The sequence below is a fragment of the Ostrinia furnacalis genome, unplaced genomic scaffold, assembly GCF_004193835.3.
Source record: "Ostrinia furnacalis isolate ACB-3 unplaced genomic scaffold, ASM419383v2 OfSCF1066, whole genome shotgun sequence".
Taxonomy (NCBI): Eukaryota; Metazoa; Arthropoda; class Insecta; order Lepidoptera; family Crambidae; genus Ostrinia; species Ostrinia furnacalis.
The window spans coordinates 30,463-52,796 of record NW_021131305.1 but is presented as its reverse complement, the minus strand read 5'-3'; the positions used below and the strand labels follow the sequence as shown (position 1 = coordinate 52,796).

At 36.0% G+C, this 22,334-nt stretch overlaps 1 protein-coding gene across 7 annotated transcripts in view; it reads right to left on the bottom strand.

The window, feature by feature from the left end:
• LOC114350996 (Aldehyde dehydrogenase type III) overlaps positions 1–21,820 on the bottom strand; it is a 30,866-nt gene extending 9,046 nt beyond the window's left edge. For 2 of the 7 annotated variants that reach the window (XM_028302012.1, XM_028302013.1), the window contains exons 1-6: positions 21,653–21,820; positions 12,102–12,145; positions 10,630–10,869; positions 10,167–10,388; positions 5,587–5,750; positions 5,013–5,243 (exon numbers count right to left, since the gene is read on the bottom strand). In XM_028302012.1, coding sequence (XP_028157813.1) covers positions 5,013–5,243; positions 5,587–5,750; positions 10,167–10,388; positions 10,630–10,869; positions 12,102–12,145; positions 21,653–21,797 — 1,046 coding nt within the window. In that variant the 5' untranslated portion in view covers positions 21,798–21,820. Of the gene's footprint in view, positions 1–1,456; positions 1,688–3,025; positions 3,190–5,012; positions 5,244–5,586; positions 5,751–10,166; positions 10,389–10,629; positions 10,870–12,101; positions 12,146–12,897; positions 13,112–17,836; positions 17,990–21,652 lie in introns of those variants that run through there. The other 5 variants (XM_028302010.1, XM_028302011.1, XM_028302014.1 and 2 more) reach the window with 4 other exon arrangements.
• Positions 21,821–22,334: the final 514 nt, after the last annotated feature.

Genomic DNA, 22,334 nt, shown 5'->3' with positions numbered 1-22,334 from the left:
GAAAAAATCGGGCCGTTGTCCGGTCAAAAAAACGGACGTCTACAAGCGGCCTTAAGGTCATTCATGCAACACTATGCATATTTTTCACGCTATATGTTGTTTATGCACTTCAAAAATGTTGCTGTTTACGTCATCATGTTAAACTAAAACACAATTTAAAAAGAAAATAGTCTCCTTTTTTGCCATTCCTGGCTGGATACACCAATTCTATGACCCATCTTGTAACCTTTGTTCCTCTGTCATCATGATTCAAGTGTAGTACTCGTACATAATGTGACTTGCAGTATTTGATATCGAATCGAACCTAATTAATATCTATTTTATTGTAAAGCATGACATTCAAACGCTGTAATTTATTATTGTTCTTTTGTACTTACAAAATTTTTTTTCAATATTTGCATGACTAATTAGTCATTTAACTCAATGAGGGTTTTCGCGAATGAAAGATCCGCTAGATGGCGGGACGTGGATGTGGGGTCTGACTGCTGCGTGATTGGTGGATTTTGACATGTCTGTCAATGTCATGTCAAAAATAACCAATCATGCAGCATTTGGACCTCGCGTCTACGTATTGCCATCTGGCGGATTTTTCATTCGCGAAAACCCTCATTGAGTCAACATGTGTTGTGGATATGCCAATTGTAATAATAATATCTTGTAAAAACAAATAAATATTTCTGAATTCTGATCGTCAGGGCAGAGTGCACAGTGCGTCATCACCACGAATTTGTTTGCCCGTACAGAAATAGAATTTAATCACACCAACGCCGCATAAACAGGTTATGGGATTTCGAAATCGTTGCATTTGTATGTTATTTTTGTCTTTTTATGATAATCATAACACGAAGGTTCTAGAAAAGTACCTGTCTTTGAAGTGAGAAACATTGTATCAATCTTAATAGCTTGTTTTCTTGGACACCTAAAGATTTTTCATTTGTAATGCTATTAATTTTACGATAGCAGAGCTACTTTCTTTTTGGCTCCTGTCTGTGTTTTGTCTAATAAACAAATGCAGTGTACGCTGACGCTACATCTTAATAATGCTTCCATGATGCTCGTATAAGCAAAGGCCAGACCCAAAAACAGCGTATAAGTATAAGCCTACTGGCCCGTTCATCTTGCTTCATAAGTTCATATACTTATCTAGGAGGCTTATCTTACAGATAGCGTAATCCGTGCCACTGTGATTAATTTTAATGTCAACATAATTTTTCCATCAGACATTTGTATAGCAACAACATAAAAGGATACCTATATTTTGATTTACATTTCAGTGCCCGCCTAGACAAGTGGCAAAACGTTTCGGAATGCCTTCGCTTCGCTCTGGCGTTTTGCCACTAGGGAGGCTGTAGCTAAATTCAACAAAAAAGAGTTCTTTTTTGATTGATTAAAAATAAGGTCTATACCAAAAACATAAAAGGCCAAACATTTTAAGTTATGAAGCGTAAAATCTCACCTAAAATGCCTGTTGTTGATGATGCGGCAAAGGTCCGGCGACTTCTGAGGGTCCTCACCGTACCAGGACTTCAGGACCTTCTTGGAGGCTTCCACAAACTTGTCCTGGATCTCTTTGCTGCAGAGGATATAGTCTGGCGCGATGCATGTCTGGCCCATGTTGATGAACTTGCCCCAAAGTATACGCTTGGCAGTCACTTCCAAGTCGGCTGAGCTATCTATGTATACAGGGCTGTGGAAGAAAAGAAAAATTAAGAGGCTGCAATGTACTGGCCAATATAAAAGCCACATCCAAATAGGTTCACTATTTTAAGAGCTAGGGGCCTTGAAACAGTTGAACTGATTTTGATAAACGTAACTAAGAATCATCGCTAGAAAAACTTTAAAAAAATCACATACACATCGGTTCATCCGTTTAAGAGCTAAGCTCGTAGACAGACATAATATAGCATCTAAATTAAAAAACCCTCTTTTTGCGTCGGGGGTCAAAATAAGTAATGTCCAAAGCATCAAGAATTTGTACAGTCGTGATACACAAAGTGGCCAAAAAGTTGATAACACAATCTTAATAGAATAGTGTTTTATTTCAAAGAAAGACATACAAGCACGCAAGACATAGGTACATAACGAAGAAGATACAAAAATGGACAGATAGCTGCTTGTGCCCCTCTGACAAAAAGGCACCCGCTCAGCATACATCATGACCGCACCAGGGCTTGTCTTGAAACTGATTTTCAGCGGGGGCCCTCTGTTGTCGGCATCTTATTCCAATGTATAAAAGAAGTGTAAGCAGGCCTCCGTCACTCGCCTATGCCGGCCGAGATAATTACCTACAGCGCGCGACAACTTGAAGTTGCAGATCAGTCAGGGCCGCCACGCGCCTGTGTACTTACACACGCGTACCTATACACGCTCGGTCGATCATCGTCGCAATCAAGGTTTATTGTTCCAACAGCACTGTTATTCTTATTTAATGGAAAATCGTAATATTTAGGAATAATAATTAACTGTAGTGATTTAAATAATTTAAAAAAGCTACACTTTGTAAATAATTATGAAATACTTATGACAAAAAAAAGGTAGCAAAAAAATTATTTAATTTCACCGTGTCTATTTTCCGACACTACACAATTAAAACTGTTTGTCCAATTTCGAAATATCGCAACACTGAAGTTTATTAATAGGTACTTTAGAGAGTACGATTATACAAACACCACTAGATTAAAGTTTACCAATCGTAAATACAATAAATGCTTCTTAAAATTAAGTTTTTATTTATTTTACTTTGCTTATACAACCCTGACGCTTGAGCTGTGAGGTATATCAACTCTGAACACAAAAAAATTGCGCTCTTGTGAGCGTAGTAGTAAGGTGCGATTTCGAATGCACCAGGTGCGTTGGATATTTTGCATTATTATTATTACCGTTAAAATGTCGGCATCTGATCCTACACAAAGGAGTGCAATTTCTGTTGCTACTATTATGTATTCTGTGGTGTAAGTGTGTAGAAGTTGACTGACTTACCTACCCTGATAAAGAAAAACAAACATAATATACCAAGCGCATTTACCTTTTCCCTCCCAGCTCCAATGTCACAGGTGTGAGATGCTTCGTGGCCGCTTCGTATACGATTTTTCCCACACCAGTGCTTCCAGTGTAAAAGATGTAGTCAAACTTCTCTTTTAGTAACACAGTCGTCTCTTCGGCGCCACCTTGCACGACCACCACGGCATCCTGTAATAATTAGTTGGTTGATAGTTGGAGATTTCATTGGTTAGTTTAGGGGTTCGTAAGCAGTACGAAAACCAATTGCACTGCGCTGAGATGAAGATGCTCAGATGGGCAGGTAATGTGACTAGGCTGGATCATGTAAGAAACACACACGAGGCACCTTCAAAGTGAGACCTGTCCCAGCTAAATTACAGGAGAGCCGTCTGCGGTGGTACGGACACGTCATGAGGCGACCACTCGACCATATGACCAGAAAAGTGCTAGACATCCAAACTAAGCCCCGCGGACGAGGAAGACCCCGAATTACATGGATGTCCGTAATCAACAACGACCTTAAAGAAGCCCAAGTTAACAATAAGACAACCCAGGACCAAGCCGCCTGGAGACGCATGACGCGGAGGGCCGACCCCAAATAAAATGGGAATGGGCCAGGCAAAGTAGTAGTTTAGGGGTTCGTTGTTAACTGGGAACTTTAAGGATTCGTGGAGTTCGTTTAACACTATTAGCAATGCCCCCAGTTAGGTAAATTTTGAGAACAATAGTTTATTTTTAGTTCATGTTTATGTAACACTAACAACAACGACTGAACATCAAGGTAAACATTTGTGTTGAGGAGTTGTAATGAAAATGAAAATGTTTTATCTATACTAATATTATAAAGCTGAAGTTATGGAATATGACGTTCAACCACCANAATAAGCCATTTTTCCTTCACGCTATCTATGTTGTTTATGCACTTCAAAAATGTTGCTGTTCACGTCACCATGTTATTCGCCAGACTAAAACATAATTTTAAAAGAATAATAGTCGCCTTTTTGCCATTCCTGGCTGAATGCACCGATTCTAAGACCAATGTAGTAACCTTTGATCCCCTGTAATAAGACTTACGCCCATATTCACAAACGATGCTTGCTTAAGTGAAGCAGAAAATCGAACGCACAGCGTTGAATAGCGCTCTGTGATTGGTTCGTGTGTCACCCTGTGCGTCCACGCGCACTGTGAGACCTCATAGTGATACGAGAGTTTGTGAATACGAGCGTTTGACATGATTCAAGTGTAGTGCTCGTACATAATGTGACCATTATTTGATATCGACTCGAACCTAAAATACATATTTCTATCGTCAGGCAGGGCAGAGTGCACAGTGCGTCATCGCCTCGAATTTGTTTGCCCGTACAGAAATAGATTTTAATCACAACGCAGCATAAACAGGTTATGGGATTTCGAAATCGTTGCATTTGTATGTTATTTTTGTGTTTTATTATAATCCTTACACGAAGGTTCTAGAAAAGTACCTGTCTTTGAAATGAGAAACATTGTATCGATCTTAATAGCCTGTTTTCTTGGACAGCTAAAGATTTTTCATTTGTAATGCTATTAATTTGACGATAGTAGAGCTACTAATGTCTTAATAATGCTTCCATGATGCTCGTATAAGCAAAGGCCAGACCCAAAAACAGCGTATAAGTATAAGCCTACTGGCCCGTTCATCTTGCTTCATAAGTTCATATACTTATCTAGGAGGCTTATCTTACAGATAGCGTAATCCGTGCCACTGTGATTAATTTTAATGTCAACATAATTTTTCCATCAGACATTTGTATAGCAACAACATAAAAGGATATATTTTGATTTACATTTCAGTGCCCACCTAGACAAGTGGCAAAACGTTTCGGAATGCCATCGCTTCGCTCTGGCGTTTTGCCACTAGGGAGGCTGTAGCTAAATTCAACAAAAAAGAGTTCTTTTTTGATTGATTAAAAATAAGGTCTATACTAAAAACATAAAAGGCCAAAAATTTTAAGTTATGAAGCGTAAAATCTCACCTAAAATGCCTGTTGTTGATGATGCGGCAAAGGTCCGGCGACTTCTGAGGGTCCTCACCGTACCAGGACTTCAGGACCTTCTTGGAGGCTTCCACAAACTTGTCCTGGATCTCTTTGCTGCAGAGGATGTAGTCTGGCGCGATGCATGTCTGGCCCATGTTGATGAACTTGCCCCATAGTATACGCTTGGCAGTCACTTCCAAGTCGGCTGAGCTATCTATGTATACAGGGCTGTGGAAGAAGATAAGAATTCAAGGGACTGTTGTATAAAAAATCAAATTCGAATCTGTTAAAAAAGGCATCCAATTAAAACTAAGAGCTAATTGAAATGGCTGAAATGATATTGATAAAACAAATCTAAGAGCCATTGCTAGAAAAACGTAAAAAACAGCATCTAAATCGGATCATTCGTTTAAGAGCTACGGTACACATAACACACACATAGCATTCAATCATTATTGTAACTCTTTTTTCGTCAGGGGTCAAAACAACAAATTCTCCAAAGTAGCACACTGATGGAGAAAATCATACATTATTTTACGATTTAGAATCTTAATAAGTTGAGTGGAGTTACCTTTTCCCTCCCAGCTCCAGAGTCACTGGTGTGAGATGCTTGGTGGCCGCTTCGTATACGATCTTTCCCACACCAGTGCTTCCAGTGTAAAAGATGTAGTCGAACTTCTCTTTTAGTAACACAGTCGTCTCTTCGGCACCACCTTGCACGACCACCACGGCATCCTGTAATAATTAGTTGGTTGATAGTTGGAGATTTCATTGGTTAGTTTAGGGGTTCGTAAGCAGTACGAAAACCAATTGCACTGCGCTGAGATGAAGATGCTCAGATGGGCAGGTGATGTAACTAGGCTAGACCATGTAAGAAACACACACGAGGCACCTTCAAAGTGAGACCTATCCCAACTAAAATACAGGAGAGCCGTCTGCGGTGGTACGGACACGTCATGAGGCGACCACTCGACCATATGACCAGAAAAGTGCTAGACATCCAAACTAAGCCCCGCGGACGAGGAAGACCCCGAATTACATGGATGTTCGTAATCAACAACGACCTTAAAGAAGCCCAAGTTAACAGTAAGACAACCCAGGACCAAGCCGCCTGGACGCAAGACGCGGAGGGCCGACCCCAAATAAAATGGGAATGGGCCAGGCAAAGTAGTAGATTAGTGGTTCGTTGTCAACTGGGAACTTTAAGCAAGGATTCGTAGAGTTCGTTTAACACTATTAGCAGAGCCCCCAGTTAAATACAGTGTGAGTCACGTTAAAGTGTACATATGAAAATAGATGAAACTAGACCTATTTTTATCGACAAAAAAGAGGTCAAAAATTTTTTGAGATTTTTTTTTAATTTTTTATAGAATTTTTTTTCTTCCAATTACTTATTGTAAAGAAAACGTAATAACTTTTAAACTAAACGGTATATCCTGATAAAATAAAAACAGTAATAATGCTAAATAACAGGCGATACTAAAAAAATACATAAAATACACAAAAAAGGCCAACAAATAATAAAAAATGATACTTTTTGAAAAAAATCTGCTTTTAAATTCGTGTTTTTTTGGTTATTTGATAAATTTCTCCAAAAAATGCCCCTATAACAGGTGGTTTTTATTACTTTGTATTATTCTCCATCGTATTATCTTTGTAAAACCAAAAATCGCATGTCTCTATCCCTATCACAACATTTGCTATGAGCGTTTGAACAAAGGCCTACCACAACATTATTCTCCGCCTGCAGGTAGAGAAAATTTTAATTTTAACTAAAATGCTTATTTTACTTCGAAATCTTTTGTTTTTATTTAAATTTAACTTGTCTTTATCTAAATTACAAATCTAGAGCCATTTTCAGTTTCGTTGTTAACGAAGCGTTGAATAGCACGCTCGGAGAGGCTTAGTTCAAACGATCATTGCAAATGTTGTGATAGGGATAGAGACATGCGATTTTTGGTTTCACGACGGTAATACAATAGAGAATAATACAAAGTAGTAAAAACTACCGGTTATAGAAGCATTTTTTGGAGAAATTTATCAAATAACCAAAAAAACACGAATTTAAAAGCAGTTTTTTTTTCAAAAAGTATCATTTTTTATTATTGTTGGCCTTTTTTGTGTATTTTATGTATTTTTTTAGTATCGCCTGCTATTTAGCATTATTACTGTTTTTATTTTATCAGGATATACCGCTTAGTTTAAAAGTTATTACGTTTTCTTTACTATAAGTAATTGGAAGAAAAAAAATTCTATAAAAAATTAAAAAAAAATGTCAAAAAATTTTTGACCTCTTTTTTGTCGATAAAAATAGGTTTAGTTTCATCTATTTTCATATGTACACTTTAACGTGACTCACACTGTATATGAGAATAACGACTAACAACAACGACTGAACATCAAGGTAAACATTTGTGTTGAGGAGTTGTAATAGGTGTTAGTTTTCTACAAAAGTGTCTGATGTGTTGGTGACTAAATTTCGTAGGTATTATTATCTTGTAAACACATACCTACAATTTCTACGTCAACTAAAGGAATAATAATAAACTAAACAATTACTTATGCAGAGAATTGAGCTTGTGTCATGGGTGACGATTTTAAAATAATAAAACAATAATAAAAATTATTTACTTATTGCAACTTAAACTCGTAAATTGTAAGTTAAAAGTTAATTGCTAATGATTCTATTATGATATGATTTTGATTCTAACTTCATTGGATTCGTTTAAACGCAAATCGCCCATGTAGGTAATTGTAGGGAAAAATTATGTTCATCACCTTGACTCATGGCATTGTCGGTGTTTCAATGTTATCTAGTACTTAATCATTAAACTATACACGTGTATAGTAACGTAGATATTTAGAGTAGGCGCATACCGTTGATTTTTCGTCGGCCGATAGTTTAGCCGGGCAGTTGCTCAGTATGGGCATGTATGGAAGTGCGCACACTACGCCGATTCGATTTGGCCGATTCTTCATACAATTTAAAATCGGGCACAACTATCGGCCAACTAAAAATCAACGGTGTGCGCCTACTCTTAAGGTAAAATTATTAGATACTTTTTCTGGCGGTTGATCATCATTATTTAAATGTAAATTTGTTTCTGTATATTTAAATATCAATTTCGGTTTTAAGATCAGGTTAATTATGCAGACATAATTGATTATTGATGTTCATGCACATTAAACAAACAAAACGGTAAACATAGTCAAGAGAAACGAGCAATAATTGTACCTACTTTATAATGTAATCTAAATTTTGCTTAAAATTTTAGAATATGAGTAACATTTAGCCCAAAGAAGATTCTAATTAAATTGACTGTTATAAATTGATTATATCACGTAAAAATCTAGAACTAGATAATGATTACGAAACGCATCGTAACGCGTCATACTGATTTGGTGTGTTGCTATAAAACCAGTTTTGTTTAGTTTCCACTTGTACTTTGTACCCTATGAGCATGCCATAAAAAGCATAAAAACAAAATATTAGTAGGGTAAGTGCGCTAGTTTTCGTCCAATTATCGGAGTTGCCAACTTTGTGATGCGAAATGAATATCGTCCTAGTGTACGCTAGTTTTCGACCACTGTGTAAAAGAAAGGGTGCAGTTGAATTATTAACTTAAAACCAATTCTACAATACAGTAACTATGGATTGTGGTATATCATTTGAAAGGTAATTTTGTTAGCTTTCAAATGATATCAAAAATATTTAAATAAGTTTCTTACCTAAATTTAGGAAAATATTTCAATAGGTCGAAGGACAAATGGACGAAAACTAATTAATCTACAGGAATAGCTTGTTTTGGTTTTCGTCCACCCCAGTGCTTGCTCATGACGTCATGGACGAAAACACAACAACGTTCAAAGCTGTTTTTTGTTTTCGTCCACATCTTTTTAACGGATTTTATGGGTTCATCACAGTTAAAAAGTGGACGTAAACTAAAAAGTTTAATGTAATAGCAATAAAGATCACATTGGAAGAAAAAACATTGTATTTTGTAGGTTCATTGAAGTAAAATGATTAATTAAATTATTAACTAGGTGTCAGGGTTTCCGTCCACGTGGACGAAAACCAAAATCTTGCAAAATTGTTATGTTACTATTAGTCCACTTAATTATTTAAGATTACTATACAAAAACATTAATAAACCCTTAAAATTGTGTTTATTATGCTAATAATTAGACATACGTGCCAAAAACATTACGTAAAGTAGGTAAAACAGTAATTAAACATACCATGAAAGTTCCCTACCGGCACGTTTTTTTTCTAACTTGACGACGTTTTCCATTCACCTGTGTGCAGCAACAACTAACGTATATTTTTTTGGAGTTATTTCTTGTCAAATAACATTTTCATGCAGGCAGAACTGTTACTTAGATATTATAGATTGTAACAAGTCCAAACTCGCACGGAAAGTTAGGTTTGTATTCTAATTTTCCGTATTTGTTTGTGGCAAGTCGGTCAAATATACGAAAACAGGAGCTAGACGGAAAACCGGAGCAATTACCCTATCTACAACTACATACTGTAGGTAAATGTAGATAGTTTACCTATTAACTACAAATGATATTAACACGTAAATCAATATTAAAATGCCTGATAATGTTCTGTATCATTAATGTGACATGTATATTGTAGTTAGTAGAGGCAGTAGAGGCCTGTGTCCTTCACTCAAATTGACTTAAGCTAATGGCTAAACGATCGAGCCTTTTTGTAGACATTATGATGATTTTCCTATGTAATTAATAGTACCTACCTAGGCATGATTATATGACCAAAACTTATATTCTTTACACATTTAATTTTACTTGTAATCGTTTATCATTATAAGTAATTCATTTAGATAACTTCGCTCGCGATGGTGATACAACAAATAATTTATTGGATTAAAGTTTGAGAGATAAACAATCTCAGGGCAAAGTATCATTTTTCAGTTTGTCTATCAATGACTTAGAAAGAAGTCATAAACAAACAAATTGTCCAAGTATTAGGCACTATCTCAGCGACGAATTGGGCGCAAGATTTGGCCAGCTCAATAGGCTTGATCACCACTGCGTTACCAGCGGCTATGTCGCTATTCATTGGCATCAACAATAGCTGCAGATTGTAGTTCTACACACCAATCACCAGAAGAACATTAGACTTACATTGTCCAAGTATTTAGGCACCATCTCAGCAACAAATCTGGCGCAAGACTCGGCCACTTCACTGGGTTTGATGACCACTGCGTTGCCGGCGGCTATGGCGCCAGCCATTGGCAGCAACAACAGCTGCAGAGGGTAGTTCCATGCGCCGATAATCAGGGCCACGCCATATGGGTCGTTGTAGATCACTACTTCGTCCAGTATGTTCACCAGGCCTTTTGATGGCTAAAATAGAAGATAGGGTTTTAAACTGTTGAAATGGCATGTAAATGGCGACAGTAAAATTAAAATTATCTATCAAATAAATGACCAAACAACAATACAGATTTCGGTGATGGCTTTGACCAAATATGATTGGAGGGTTTCCTAAATCAATTTAGAAGGCGAGCTCCCAAAAGATATAAAATTTACTGTTCTGTCACTAATTAGGTTTACAGCGTTTTAATTGAGTTATAATACTACTCACTCTCTCAGGTTTGACCCATTCATCCAAGCTATGCAGCGTGTTCGTCAAGTCATTGATGAGATAGTCGACCTCCAACAGCACGGCTTCCATCTTGCTCCTCCGCAGGTCCTCCCTGAGGGCATCGATCATGGCCTGCTGGTTCTCCTTGTACATTCGCATCAGGCTCTCCAGTTGCTGTCGCCTCCATTCTACGGGTTTTGTGACGCCTCTGTTGAAAGCGTCGCGGGCTCGCTGCACGGACTGAAGAGGAATATCTGGGTTACTTGAGACGATTATAGTATTATTACCCTACGTAAATAATGAATCAGAAATGAGGAGATGGAACACCAAAGCCCTTTTGGCCAGCTTAAGTGGCAATGCTCGTAAAGCAGATGGTCAGAAAAGTTGGGGTAGAAAAGTTCTCGCGTGGCGACCACGGGCCGGAAGATACGTAGTGTGGACAGGCCTCCCACTAGCTAGGTGAAATGACGATCTGGTGAGGGTCGCGGGAAGCACCTGAATGCGTGAGACCGGTCGTTGTGGAAATACTTGGATACGGCCTTTGTCCAGAAGTGGACGTCATTTAGCTGAAACGAACGAGTGTAGGTAAATAGGTAGACCTATTTTATGTAGATCTTAGGAGAGAGGACATGGCAAAAATGATAAACTTATACTTAGTTATAGGGGCGGCGACGTACCTACCTATGTATTTTATACAAAGAACAGCAACAACCATTTAGACTAAAATACATGTTAGCTCCTAGTAACACAAAGAACAGAAATGGCTAAATGCATGTTCGCTGCCGGTCAAGGTCTCGCCCGCGGCGGAGCGCCGGTTCATCTAACTCGCTCATCACTAACACGTGTGTTGAAAAAAACATTCACGCTATTTTAGTTTTCTTGAATTTGGTGCATTTCTAGATGATAAAGCATTCAATGACGTGATGTAGGTCAGCGGTTCCCGAATGGTGGTCCGCGGAACCCTGGGGTTCCGTGGAAAGGCCGCAAGGGTTCCGTAAAAAATATTATCCCACGTTTCGTGACCGACGTTGTTCGCTCGCACCGACTTGTTTACGCACAAGGGAGGAGCATGGCGTGCGGGCGGAGTAGTACGGGGGTTCCGCTAGGAAAAGTATAATCAATTAGGGTTCCTTGGCAAAAAAAATTTGGGAACCCCTGATGTAGGTACCTATTCAGCGAAAAATGTTCAATCAGAAAAACACATATGTCTATATCTATAGGAAGGAATATTGGATATAGCAAAAAGAAAAAAAAAACAAAAAAGAGAAATTATATGATTCCATTTTTTTAAACACATTGTTCTAGCAAGGAATTCAACCCTAAAGCTAGAAAAAAATACACATCCTGTAATTATTATGTTTGATCCAAAAATGTGACATTTCAACAGTAAATTCTACAAAGTATGTAATACACTAGGTTATGAAGACATACTGCTATACTATACTAGTTACTAAGCTACTAATTTCACTCACCTCAGCAACATTAGCTGATTTGCCCTTCAATTCAGAAATATTTCCTGGAACAAACAAACATTTACTCAACACAAATAAGACCCATTAATATTCAAGAGATAATAACATGTTATCAAGTCTGTACTGTGGTGAATGACCGACCTCTATGAAATTGGAAGTATTCATTGACCTGATTCCAAATTGTCTAGTAATTCTTATGTTTATTGTGACTATGATTTTGTTCAATATTTAATTACACCAATTTGAAGCTTAAGAACATTTTGCTAGCAATCAATTTTATTAATTCTGCTCCAAATACTGTAGTTTTAGCACTTACTTCATGATCTGTTAGTATAGTTGTTGCAATTATCCACGAAGGCAAGTGAGCTTTACATGTGTGGCTAGCTACTGTTTGTTTTTCAAAGTTTTGACAGCCATTACACTATCGTTATGTGCATGTACTAGTACACACACAAGTAAAGCTAACTTGCCTTCGTGACTTGCAAGAACTATACAGGATTGATTACAGGACGAAAACCAGGAATAATTGATAGCATAGGAGTGATATAATCCACCAGTTCACCACTTTCGAATTTAATCCATAAACAATTATGTAATTTACAAAACCGGTTCCTTTACCTACCTGCTCAAATCCTCGACAACATTAGATAATTTAACCAGACAAATATTGTACAAAAACCTTAAAATATAAGCTAAAAGTCTACAATTCTTTGACATAAGTTTAGTCCTAAGAATCAGTCTTGAGTTGACTGTGAGTTGTTGATGTTTTGTTGTATTTATCCTTATAGAAACTTACCCAAAACCATTGCGAAACTTTTAGATTACGGAGTAAAGAGCCGTGTCTGAGTTTTATTACGGAATCAGCCTATATTAAATTACAACAACACCGCACTGGAATGACGTAAAATAACAAACCGCTAATAAGCAATTTACGATTAATTATCGCAAAGGCGTAATAATTAAAAAATATGACTGCACACTACAAGCATTGCCGATTCAATAGAATACAGCATAGAGAAAAGTAATACATATGGAATACAGACAGAAACAGAAAGCAAAGCAAGTTTTTGCTTTGCTTGTCTGTCATCAGTCATGTTGACAGCCAGCTGTTTTCCTTCTGTCTTTTTTTTTTAATACAGATTACAAATCTACTAGAGTTGTGCTCGAAATACTAGTTAATATCACTGCATAGAGACCAAAAATAATTAAATGACACATTCCCTTGTTCTGAAAAAAGGGGATTTCTGAAGCTTACGAAGCTCTTTCTGTATCTGTATTTAATAATATCGTACGAATCGGCATATAGATGACCCACGCGTCTGTCCCACCAAACTCAATGACAGGGGGGCGCTACCATCGTTCAACTATATGGTTTCCAACATGGCAAAAATATGAACCAGCGATCCAGTATTGACGGTGGCGCCCCACTGTCAATGTCATCGACAGGACAGTCTGTACCTCTAGTAGGAAAAACTTTCGAGTTCGTTTCGTTGCGTATTCAAAGTGTCATCGAAAAATTTTGTATGAAAAATTAAACAGCGCCCCCTATATTATAGCCGCCCTAGGGGGCGCTGTTTAATTTTTCATACAAAATTTTTCGATGACACTTTGAATACGCAACGAAACGAACTCGAAAGTTTTTCGTACTAGAGGTACAGTATTTTGGAACTATAAATAAAATACGGTGAGAATGACGTTGTATTAGGGTGCCCACCAACCGGCACCAAAACGTCATTTATCTTACTCGACTATTAAATAGATTATAATACCACTTCAATCAATTTCTAAAGAATTTATATTAATGAGCATTGAAATAGGTTGTAGGTAGGTAAGAGGAAAACTTAGCAGCTATAAGGTCATTGTCTCTAAAATAAATTTTTGAGAAAAACAGAAGCTAAAAACTCGCTGCTAGAAATAGTGACATCTACTGGAATCTTGAAGTATTACAATCCAACAACTATTGTGGTTCTGAATTCAATAATCTTCTTGGTCATGTAATTTTATTTTAGGTAGGCTTTAAAGTGGGTCCAAGCCCAAGGTTCGGTTCCTGGTTCGGTCAAAATAAAATAAAAAAATACGATGTAGTTGTATGACTTGTATGACATCCTACATAATATTCTATAAGTTGACTGGCACCTAAAAGACGTAATATTTGCAAAAGTTAAGGTTAAATAAACATTAATGTCCCTGTAATCTGATGATGCGATAATTTATTAAATTTTGTCATTATGCAGCCGTGTTCAAATATCGATGTGAGGAACTGAGGACCGTGAAACCGTTAGTGTTCTTTGTATTTACATACTTACAGTCATATTTATTCAAAAAGCTTTGAATATAGGCACTGTTTCTTGATATGTGTATGTGTTATTAATGACTAGCTTTCCGCCCGCGGCTTCGCACGCGTGAAATTTCGTTTGTCACAGATCGTCATAAATTATAGCCTATATGTTATTCTGGATTATGAACAATAATACTGTAAAGTTTCATCAAAATCTGTTCAGTGGTTTTTGAGCCTAGTACAAACATACAAAAGTACAAATCTTTCCTCTTTATAATATTAGTATAGATATAAATTTAACTGTTCCATCATAAGTTTAAACTGTATGTTTAAATTAATAAAAATAATGGTATGCAGACATTACCGCTATGACAGTTCTTCCCAGATTGAGGTAGAGATCGCTTTTTAGCGATAAGACCGCTCCAATTGGGTTTTTCTTTTCCTTGTTTTTACGTTACATTACATTTCAATATAACTTTTTCTCTTGGGGGAGGCCTTTGTCCAGCAGTGGACGTCTTTCGGCTGAAACGAACGAACGAACGAACGAATAACTTTTTCTCAGTTTAGTGTACCTACATATGTATTTTTGGTTTTTGATCTATCTATCACTTAGAAAATAGAAATAAAAAGCAACATATAATTTTCCTTTGACGTAGAACTGCAATTGCATATCGATTGATAGAGCCACGCTGTTATTAAGCTGTCAGCCAGCTATACAGGGTGGCCAAAACAGTAAGGTCTAAAAGAAAAATTTAGATTCCTTAAATCAAGGTGTACCTAAATCACCCCCATGTGTATAATACGATTGTGCTTGGTTTAGGAGATACAGTTAATTTTGTGATATTTTAAAATTTTATGACCGAGTAGGCTTTAAACATTTTTATCTTTTTTTTGGGTTGACTTTTTTCAGATTTCTTTTTTTCGACAGATGTGTTATGAATTGCAGATGTTTGAAAAAAATAATCACCTTCCTATCTTTGATTCAAGATACAAAAGTTTTGCTAGAAATATTAAAATTATGCTTTTATCAGAACACTATCAAATTTTCAACTTAAAAGTTTAAGTGAAAAAAAGAACTTCCATAGGTTCAAAACCATTTTAAAAACTGCGCCGTTTCCTGAACATTCATAATAATACAAAAAAACATGTACTTAATGGGCCACTATTTCCTGTAATCGGTCCACTAAAGTGGTAAGTCGGAGATTCCGTTACATGTTTTTGACTTTCTTAGAGTGAATTAATATTGGGAATCCTCTAAGTTTACATTACGTAGAACAGATTTAGAGCAGTAACTGGACAGAACATGTTTTTATTCTCAACGAGGAAGCTCTTGCCCTTCATCACACCTGGTGGAAACTGATGATTAGGCTGAAGGTGGAAGGGAACTTCAACTACAGAGGAACTATGGCTTCCTACCTCCAAATGCCGGAATACAGTAATGCTTTTAACATTATTGTTATAGTGACAGACTTAGGAAAATAGAGTTGCTAGCCAGGCAGACTTAGATCAAACCCTACCACCAACCAAACCGAGCAGAAAATTTCACCTCCACTGGGAATCAAACCCGGGACCTCTGAAGCTTACCTCTTACCACTTGAAGACAGAGGCAGTTGTTACATTTTACTATTACCCTTGAAATACCTACTACAGTGAGAAGAAGAAGGAGGAATATTTGGTTTATGTTCATCAAAACTTACTTAAAATAACAATGTGTTCCGGAATTTGGAGGTAGGAAGCCATAGTTCCTTTGTAGTTGAAGTTCCCTTCCACCTTCAGCATAATCATCAGTTTCCACCAGGTGTGATGAAGGGCAAGAGTTTCCTCGTTGAGAATAAAAACATGTTCTGTCCAGTTACAGCTTTAAATCTGTTCTACGTAATGTAAACTTAGAGGATTCCCAATATTAATTCACTCTAAGAAAGTCAAAAACATGTAACGGAATCTCCGACTTACCACTTTAGTGGACCGATTACAGGAAAAAGTGGCCCATTAAGTACAAGTTTTTTTGTATTATTATGAATTTTCAGGAAACGGCGCAGTTTTTAAAATCGTTTTGGACCTATGGAAGTTCTTTTTTTTACTTAAACTTTTAAGTTGAAAATTTGATAGTGTTCTGATAAAAGCATAATTTTAATGTTTCTAGCAAAACTTTTGTATCTTAAATCAAAGATAGGAAGGTAATTATTTTTTTAAAACATCTGCAATTAATAACAAATCTGTCGAAAAAAAGAAATCTGAAAAAAGTCAACCCAAAAAAAAGATAAAAATGTTTAAAGCCTACTAGGTCATAAAATTTTAAAATATCACAAAATTAACTCTATCTCCTAAACTAAGCACAATCGTATTATATACATGGGGGTGATTTAGGTACACCTTGATGTAAGGAATCTAAATTTTTCTTTTAGACCTCACTGTTTTGGCCACCCTGTATAATCACTTTGAACTTTTAAGCTCCTCCTATTTTATCAATCAATTGCTACCGACATGTTCTAGAACATTTTTATTTATTATTTATAATGTTTTTTATAAGTTTTTTTATTACCTGTCAATACTTAAGCTCGCTTATGTTGTTTTTTGACCTTCATGTTAATTACTTGTTCAGTTACGTATATTCGTTCCTAATGATTGTGCTCAATTAGTAGAGTAATCTATGGATAGATATGGCCAAACAAAGTGGGCAAGAGGTAGTTCATAAGTAAAGACATAAAAATGGGTCATGAAACAATAAACTTCCACGAACAAGCCTCTAAATATGTAATTATAGAAAAAATACTTGTATAATTTTTTGAAGGGTAGGTAAGTAGTTCATATTAGTTGAATTCAATGTACCATAGCTATCTATTTATTTATTTATTGTAGTTGGTACATAATGGAATTGGGCATTCTCTGCCAGCTAAGTAACCTTTGGGCTAAGCAGGAAGCAAAATCCTACTTAATTAACGATTTACCTATAAGTAGTCATAAAAATGCACGTCCAGAAGGTAGGTACGATACTATTATTTCATGAAACCACAATAAAGAATCAAATTTTAATATACTGAAATCTTGACTTTTATTGTTATTAAGAAGTTGAAACGATGATTACCATTTTTACCCGACTGCGCCAGAAGGAGGGTTATGTTTTTCGAGTGTATGTATGTATTTGTCAACAATTTTTAGTATGATTTTACAGAACCTTCTACTTACATAAAATTTTTAATTATGTTCTATGATAAAAACTACGTACCTACTATAAAATATGTAAATTAAGTTTAAAGGCAATGTTCCATTGTTAATTAAACAACCGATTATGTAAGTGTGACATATTTGCACTGTCAACAATGGAAGCAACGTTGTTTCGATCCAAACGCCGGCAACGAGCGCAGTGTTTTATAACTTACTAGCTACTTACTGACACAATATCATTAATACCACGTCACTACAATAACTATAAACACTTGCACAATTAATTAATTACCTTTATCCATATCTGTATCGATATCCAGAACGGTATCTTTGACACAATCGATAACCGGCTCGATTGTTAGTACGTGATCCTTCGGTGCGCTCGCGCAAGTGTGGTCTGCGTCTTGCAGAGCCGGCGGGCTCATGTTTACTGAACGATACTATGCTGAATGCTGTGTGTTCACGAGGTGTTTTGTGAAGCAAATAATTATTTTGAAAAACTTAGACTAAGACACAAGCTGTCCAGAAGCTAGAGCAATGTATTGAATAAATTATGATAAAAATCAAACAGAGAATAGCGTCATAATATCCTCTTTAATTTATTTTGCAATCAAAGATAAGTTTACACAAATAATTAGGTAGATTTTTGGCTTTATTTGTTATTGACAGTATCTATTGTAATTATTATACCTATTAACGTTTTAAAAAATAGCAATTACAGAGATAGATTTTATTAGCCCAAATTAGAAGCAAAACCAAAACCAAAAATGCTTTTTGGCGCCTTTTTTCTTCCTTGAATGAGATTTGACTGACTGGCATGTCTGGGCTACTGATTTGAAGATGATAGTTGATAGTTACGAAATTATGAGCTATGATAATAGGTAAAAAGATAAACAATGACGTGATTCTTCGTTGGTAATATTACTGTGTAAATTGATCAATAATAAAAATACTATGAAAAAATTGTACAAACTTATTAAATTATCCTACTTATTTACACTTCGATAGGTACCTATTACGGAAAAAAACTATGCTCTTGATCTTCAATTTCAATTAGTTTCTAGTAAGGTAGGTATTTTAACAAGGCTTAAAATGTTCGCCAACTTGACCTTTTTAAAATAAACAATTTTAGTTTGTTTTGTGACCTAATAAAGGTTATTCGAGTAATAACCCACCAGGTTTAGAACCAGAAAAATAAAGGTAAGGAGTAATGGCTAAACTTACGTCCTTGTGTGACTCCTACGAATGTAGCATACTGATGTCGCATACACATTATAAGGCATGGTGTACCATAGGAAGTAACTTCCTAACTATACTAAGTTACGATACTTACGATCGCTATACGTCATTTTTAATTAATTCATTTTTACGACCTTTTCATACTACATTTGCTACGTTCTTTTCGATTCACTATTTTTTCCCTTTTTTTAACGACCTATTCGTTTTGACATCATCCCAAGTTTACATCTACATCTATTACGAGTATAAATTCTGATGTTTCGCGAGCTGTTCTTTTCAGTAAATTAATCATGATATTAATTTACTGAAAATAACAGCATTATTATCAACAAATTCACAAGCAATTTATAATTTGCTATGTGTATTTAGATATATCATTAAATGACACGTTGTCGTTTTTGCAGCTTTACGTTAATTATTTCGAAAAACAAGATTTGTAAGTGTTTTTAACACAAGGAAGTTGCAACAACCATTAAATAAATGCATATTTTTAGGCAAACAAGTTCGACTACTTCTTGTGTTATTGAAAAGATCGACCTAGGACCGTTTTATTGGCCTTTTAGCGGTGTTATTGTCAACGTTTTCAATGTTAAATGCCTGTTACTTAAATAAGTATTAATCATTGCCAAAATAATATCATAAGTGCCAAAACTGATCTGATACTGATTAAAATTGAATAAATATTTAAAAATTTATCTAGTGCTGCAAATAATAACAAAATCATTATAACACGGGGTGCATAGACATTAATATATTTTTTTATTTATTAGTTTTTTTATAGAGCCTGAGGGACGTTCATCATAATCATCTCTATCGATATCCTCGTCGAACATCATTGATTAAAAAGCATATTGTGTTTAATTTGAATACATAAGTTAGTATTAAGTAACTAGGTACTAACAACGGTATAGTAATTAATTAGGTACTCGTAGTTCTTTGCTAATTGCAACTTTGTCATGTAAATACCTAGTTTTAATCACGTGATGCGTACTTTTTTACAGGCATTATTTAAGTACCAGAATAGCATTTTAATGGAAGGTAAACAAATTGTTAAAACACTTGTTTGTATAAGAATATTAGCTATCTATGTTAATTTAGATACCTACCTAAACTACCGTAGGGCTTCTTGACTGACATATTTTAAAAGAACGTTGAATTAGACTATGTTACAAGAGTGGCCTCCTATAATAATATTTAAAGAGATATATTAATGATAGCTATTTGTACCTATATTGCGAATACTGCGTTGAGTGAACTAATTCTCACTCTACATACAGGGTGTAACTAGCCGGATCTGTGGTTCACACTGCACGTGAGCTTAAGATAGTGATCTGAATTTATTATTGTTTGTCAATCTGTTATTTTTGTCTTTTGCCTACAAATATGGGTAAAAATAGCAAGGCAAACAACATATAAGAAAAAAAAAACGAAAGCTGTTTAATGGCTTCAATTGTGAGTATTTGTTCGGCAATGTCGAGTGTTTAAAGAGACACTTATTCAGAATTATCTTATGTTACTCCTTAAAAATTGATAGGGTTCTGAAATCTGGTCTTTTCAAAATTTCCGACTAAAACGATCACCTATAACAAATAGTTAAGGGTTCCTTTTCAGGACTACGGAACCCTAAAAATGAAGAAACTAAATACAATATCTGCTCTCGATAGTTTCACCCTGGATAAGTCATGGTGACACTTTCATTACCTGCACGCAAGCCATGGTGTAAGCTCTCTTTACCAATATTTAATTTTAAAGTAGGTGAAGTTTAATGAGTTAACCATTAATCATGGTAGAGATTGAAATTCTGTCGAGGTTCCCTTGATTAAATTGGAATTATGAAAGGATGATAGTTTTATGGAATTACAGACTTGGTTATTTTTATTAAATTTTTAGCGTTTAGAGTCGCATCTTTTTTCAAGTTATTTATAATTTTCAAATTGGTTATTTTTATTTTTGTGATTTTAGCGTTCTAACACCAAAGTAAAGAAGAGAAAAGAAACTTAAAACTAGGTGTCCCACCTAAGTGCTTGTCTAACGACTAGCGACGGGTCGGAAAAATATGCTTTTAGGTAGGCTTAGTTAAGTTGTATGGTGGTGGCAGTTTCGCGTAATTTTTAGTATGCCGCAAAAGGTAGAGCCATCAAAAGTTATAATGAAAATAACAAAGACAACCCCAGCATTATAAAGCATGAATAGTGATAAGATATTTTTAGCTTTGGTAATATTTCACTTGCTTTTACTTTATCGCCAATGCTTAACAACCAGTGCCAGACTTTATGAGCGAGCCGTCTATCTGATCTGGCTTAACGTGCCCGAGCACGGAAGGTTTAAACTTATCTAGTTCTAACTTTTGTTACCTACTTTGTATGATGATACTGAATAAATCTTTATCCATTTCTAAACTGAGAATCGTGTTACATCTAGAATAAACTGGGAAACACTGAAAAAAGCGATGTTTCTATTTTAAGTCTAGATCTCTATCTGAAAATAGAGACCTGATCTGTAATTTAACCCTTTAATGGGCTAGCCTGCTGAATGTGGTCAATGCCTTTGGACTTTCAAACGTGAAAATTTATTAATTGTTAGTCAGTCAGCGTTCATCGTGAGGTGAGGTGATGTTCTGTGCAGGTATTTGTCTAAATGTTTCGACGTAGCTCCCAAACTCTCGTGTGCTCGTTATCGAGTGCGTCAAAAAATTCTAATGAAGATTTTAGTTCTTAAATGTAGCCGCTAGGGGCGCTGTACAATCTGTCATACATTTAATGTCATTAATTTACGCAGTCACTATCGAGCACACCAAACGTAAACTCATGGTAAGCACACTGATGACCCTTACTTTAACTTCAATGGTTTACGTTAGTAGCTTACTTACCATTTGCGTACAAAACTGCTGCATTCTTCGCATTTTCAACTTCTAATAGTCGCTTTTTCGGTGCATTCAGTGTTTCGGCATCTCGCTTCCCTTCGGTGTCCTTTATAATGTCGTCCATTTCTTCGTCAATATCGATGACATGCATTTCATTCTCACGCGCAGGTGGTGTCAGAGACATTACTAACTTGGAGTGACTTTTATGTTTCGTTTAAATCTACTATACATATAAAAATAAGTCGGGTTTTCCTTCCTGACGCTATAATTCCAGAACGCACGAACCTATTTCCACGGTTTTGCATTCGTTGGAAAGGTCTCGGGCTCCGTGAGGTTTACACAGCAGGGAAAACGGGGTCCACGCGTCCGAAGTCGCGGGCGGCCGCTATAATATTTTGGAACCTATAAAATTATTTATTTAACATCAATACCATTAGGTAAAGCTCGTGATCGAAAATGATTGTAACCTATTGGGAACAGTAGATGGACCAATTAGGGCACCCGGACGATTAGTGTATTTCGTCGGCGTCGCCGAACAACGACGTATCTTCAAAATGTTAAGTTTCCAGGAGAGCGTTTTGAAGTTTTGGAACCGGTTTTTTGTGTCTACGAAAAAAACTACTTGGCTGATCGGTTTCAAATTTGGGGATGTTATAAACATAAAGATGTTATTTTATATAAACTATGT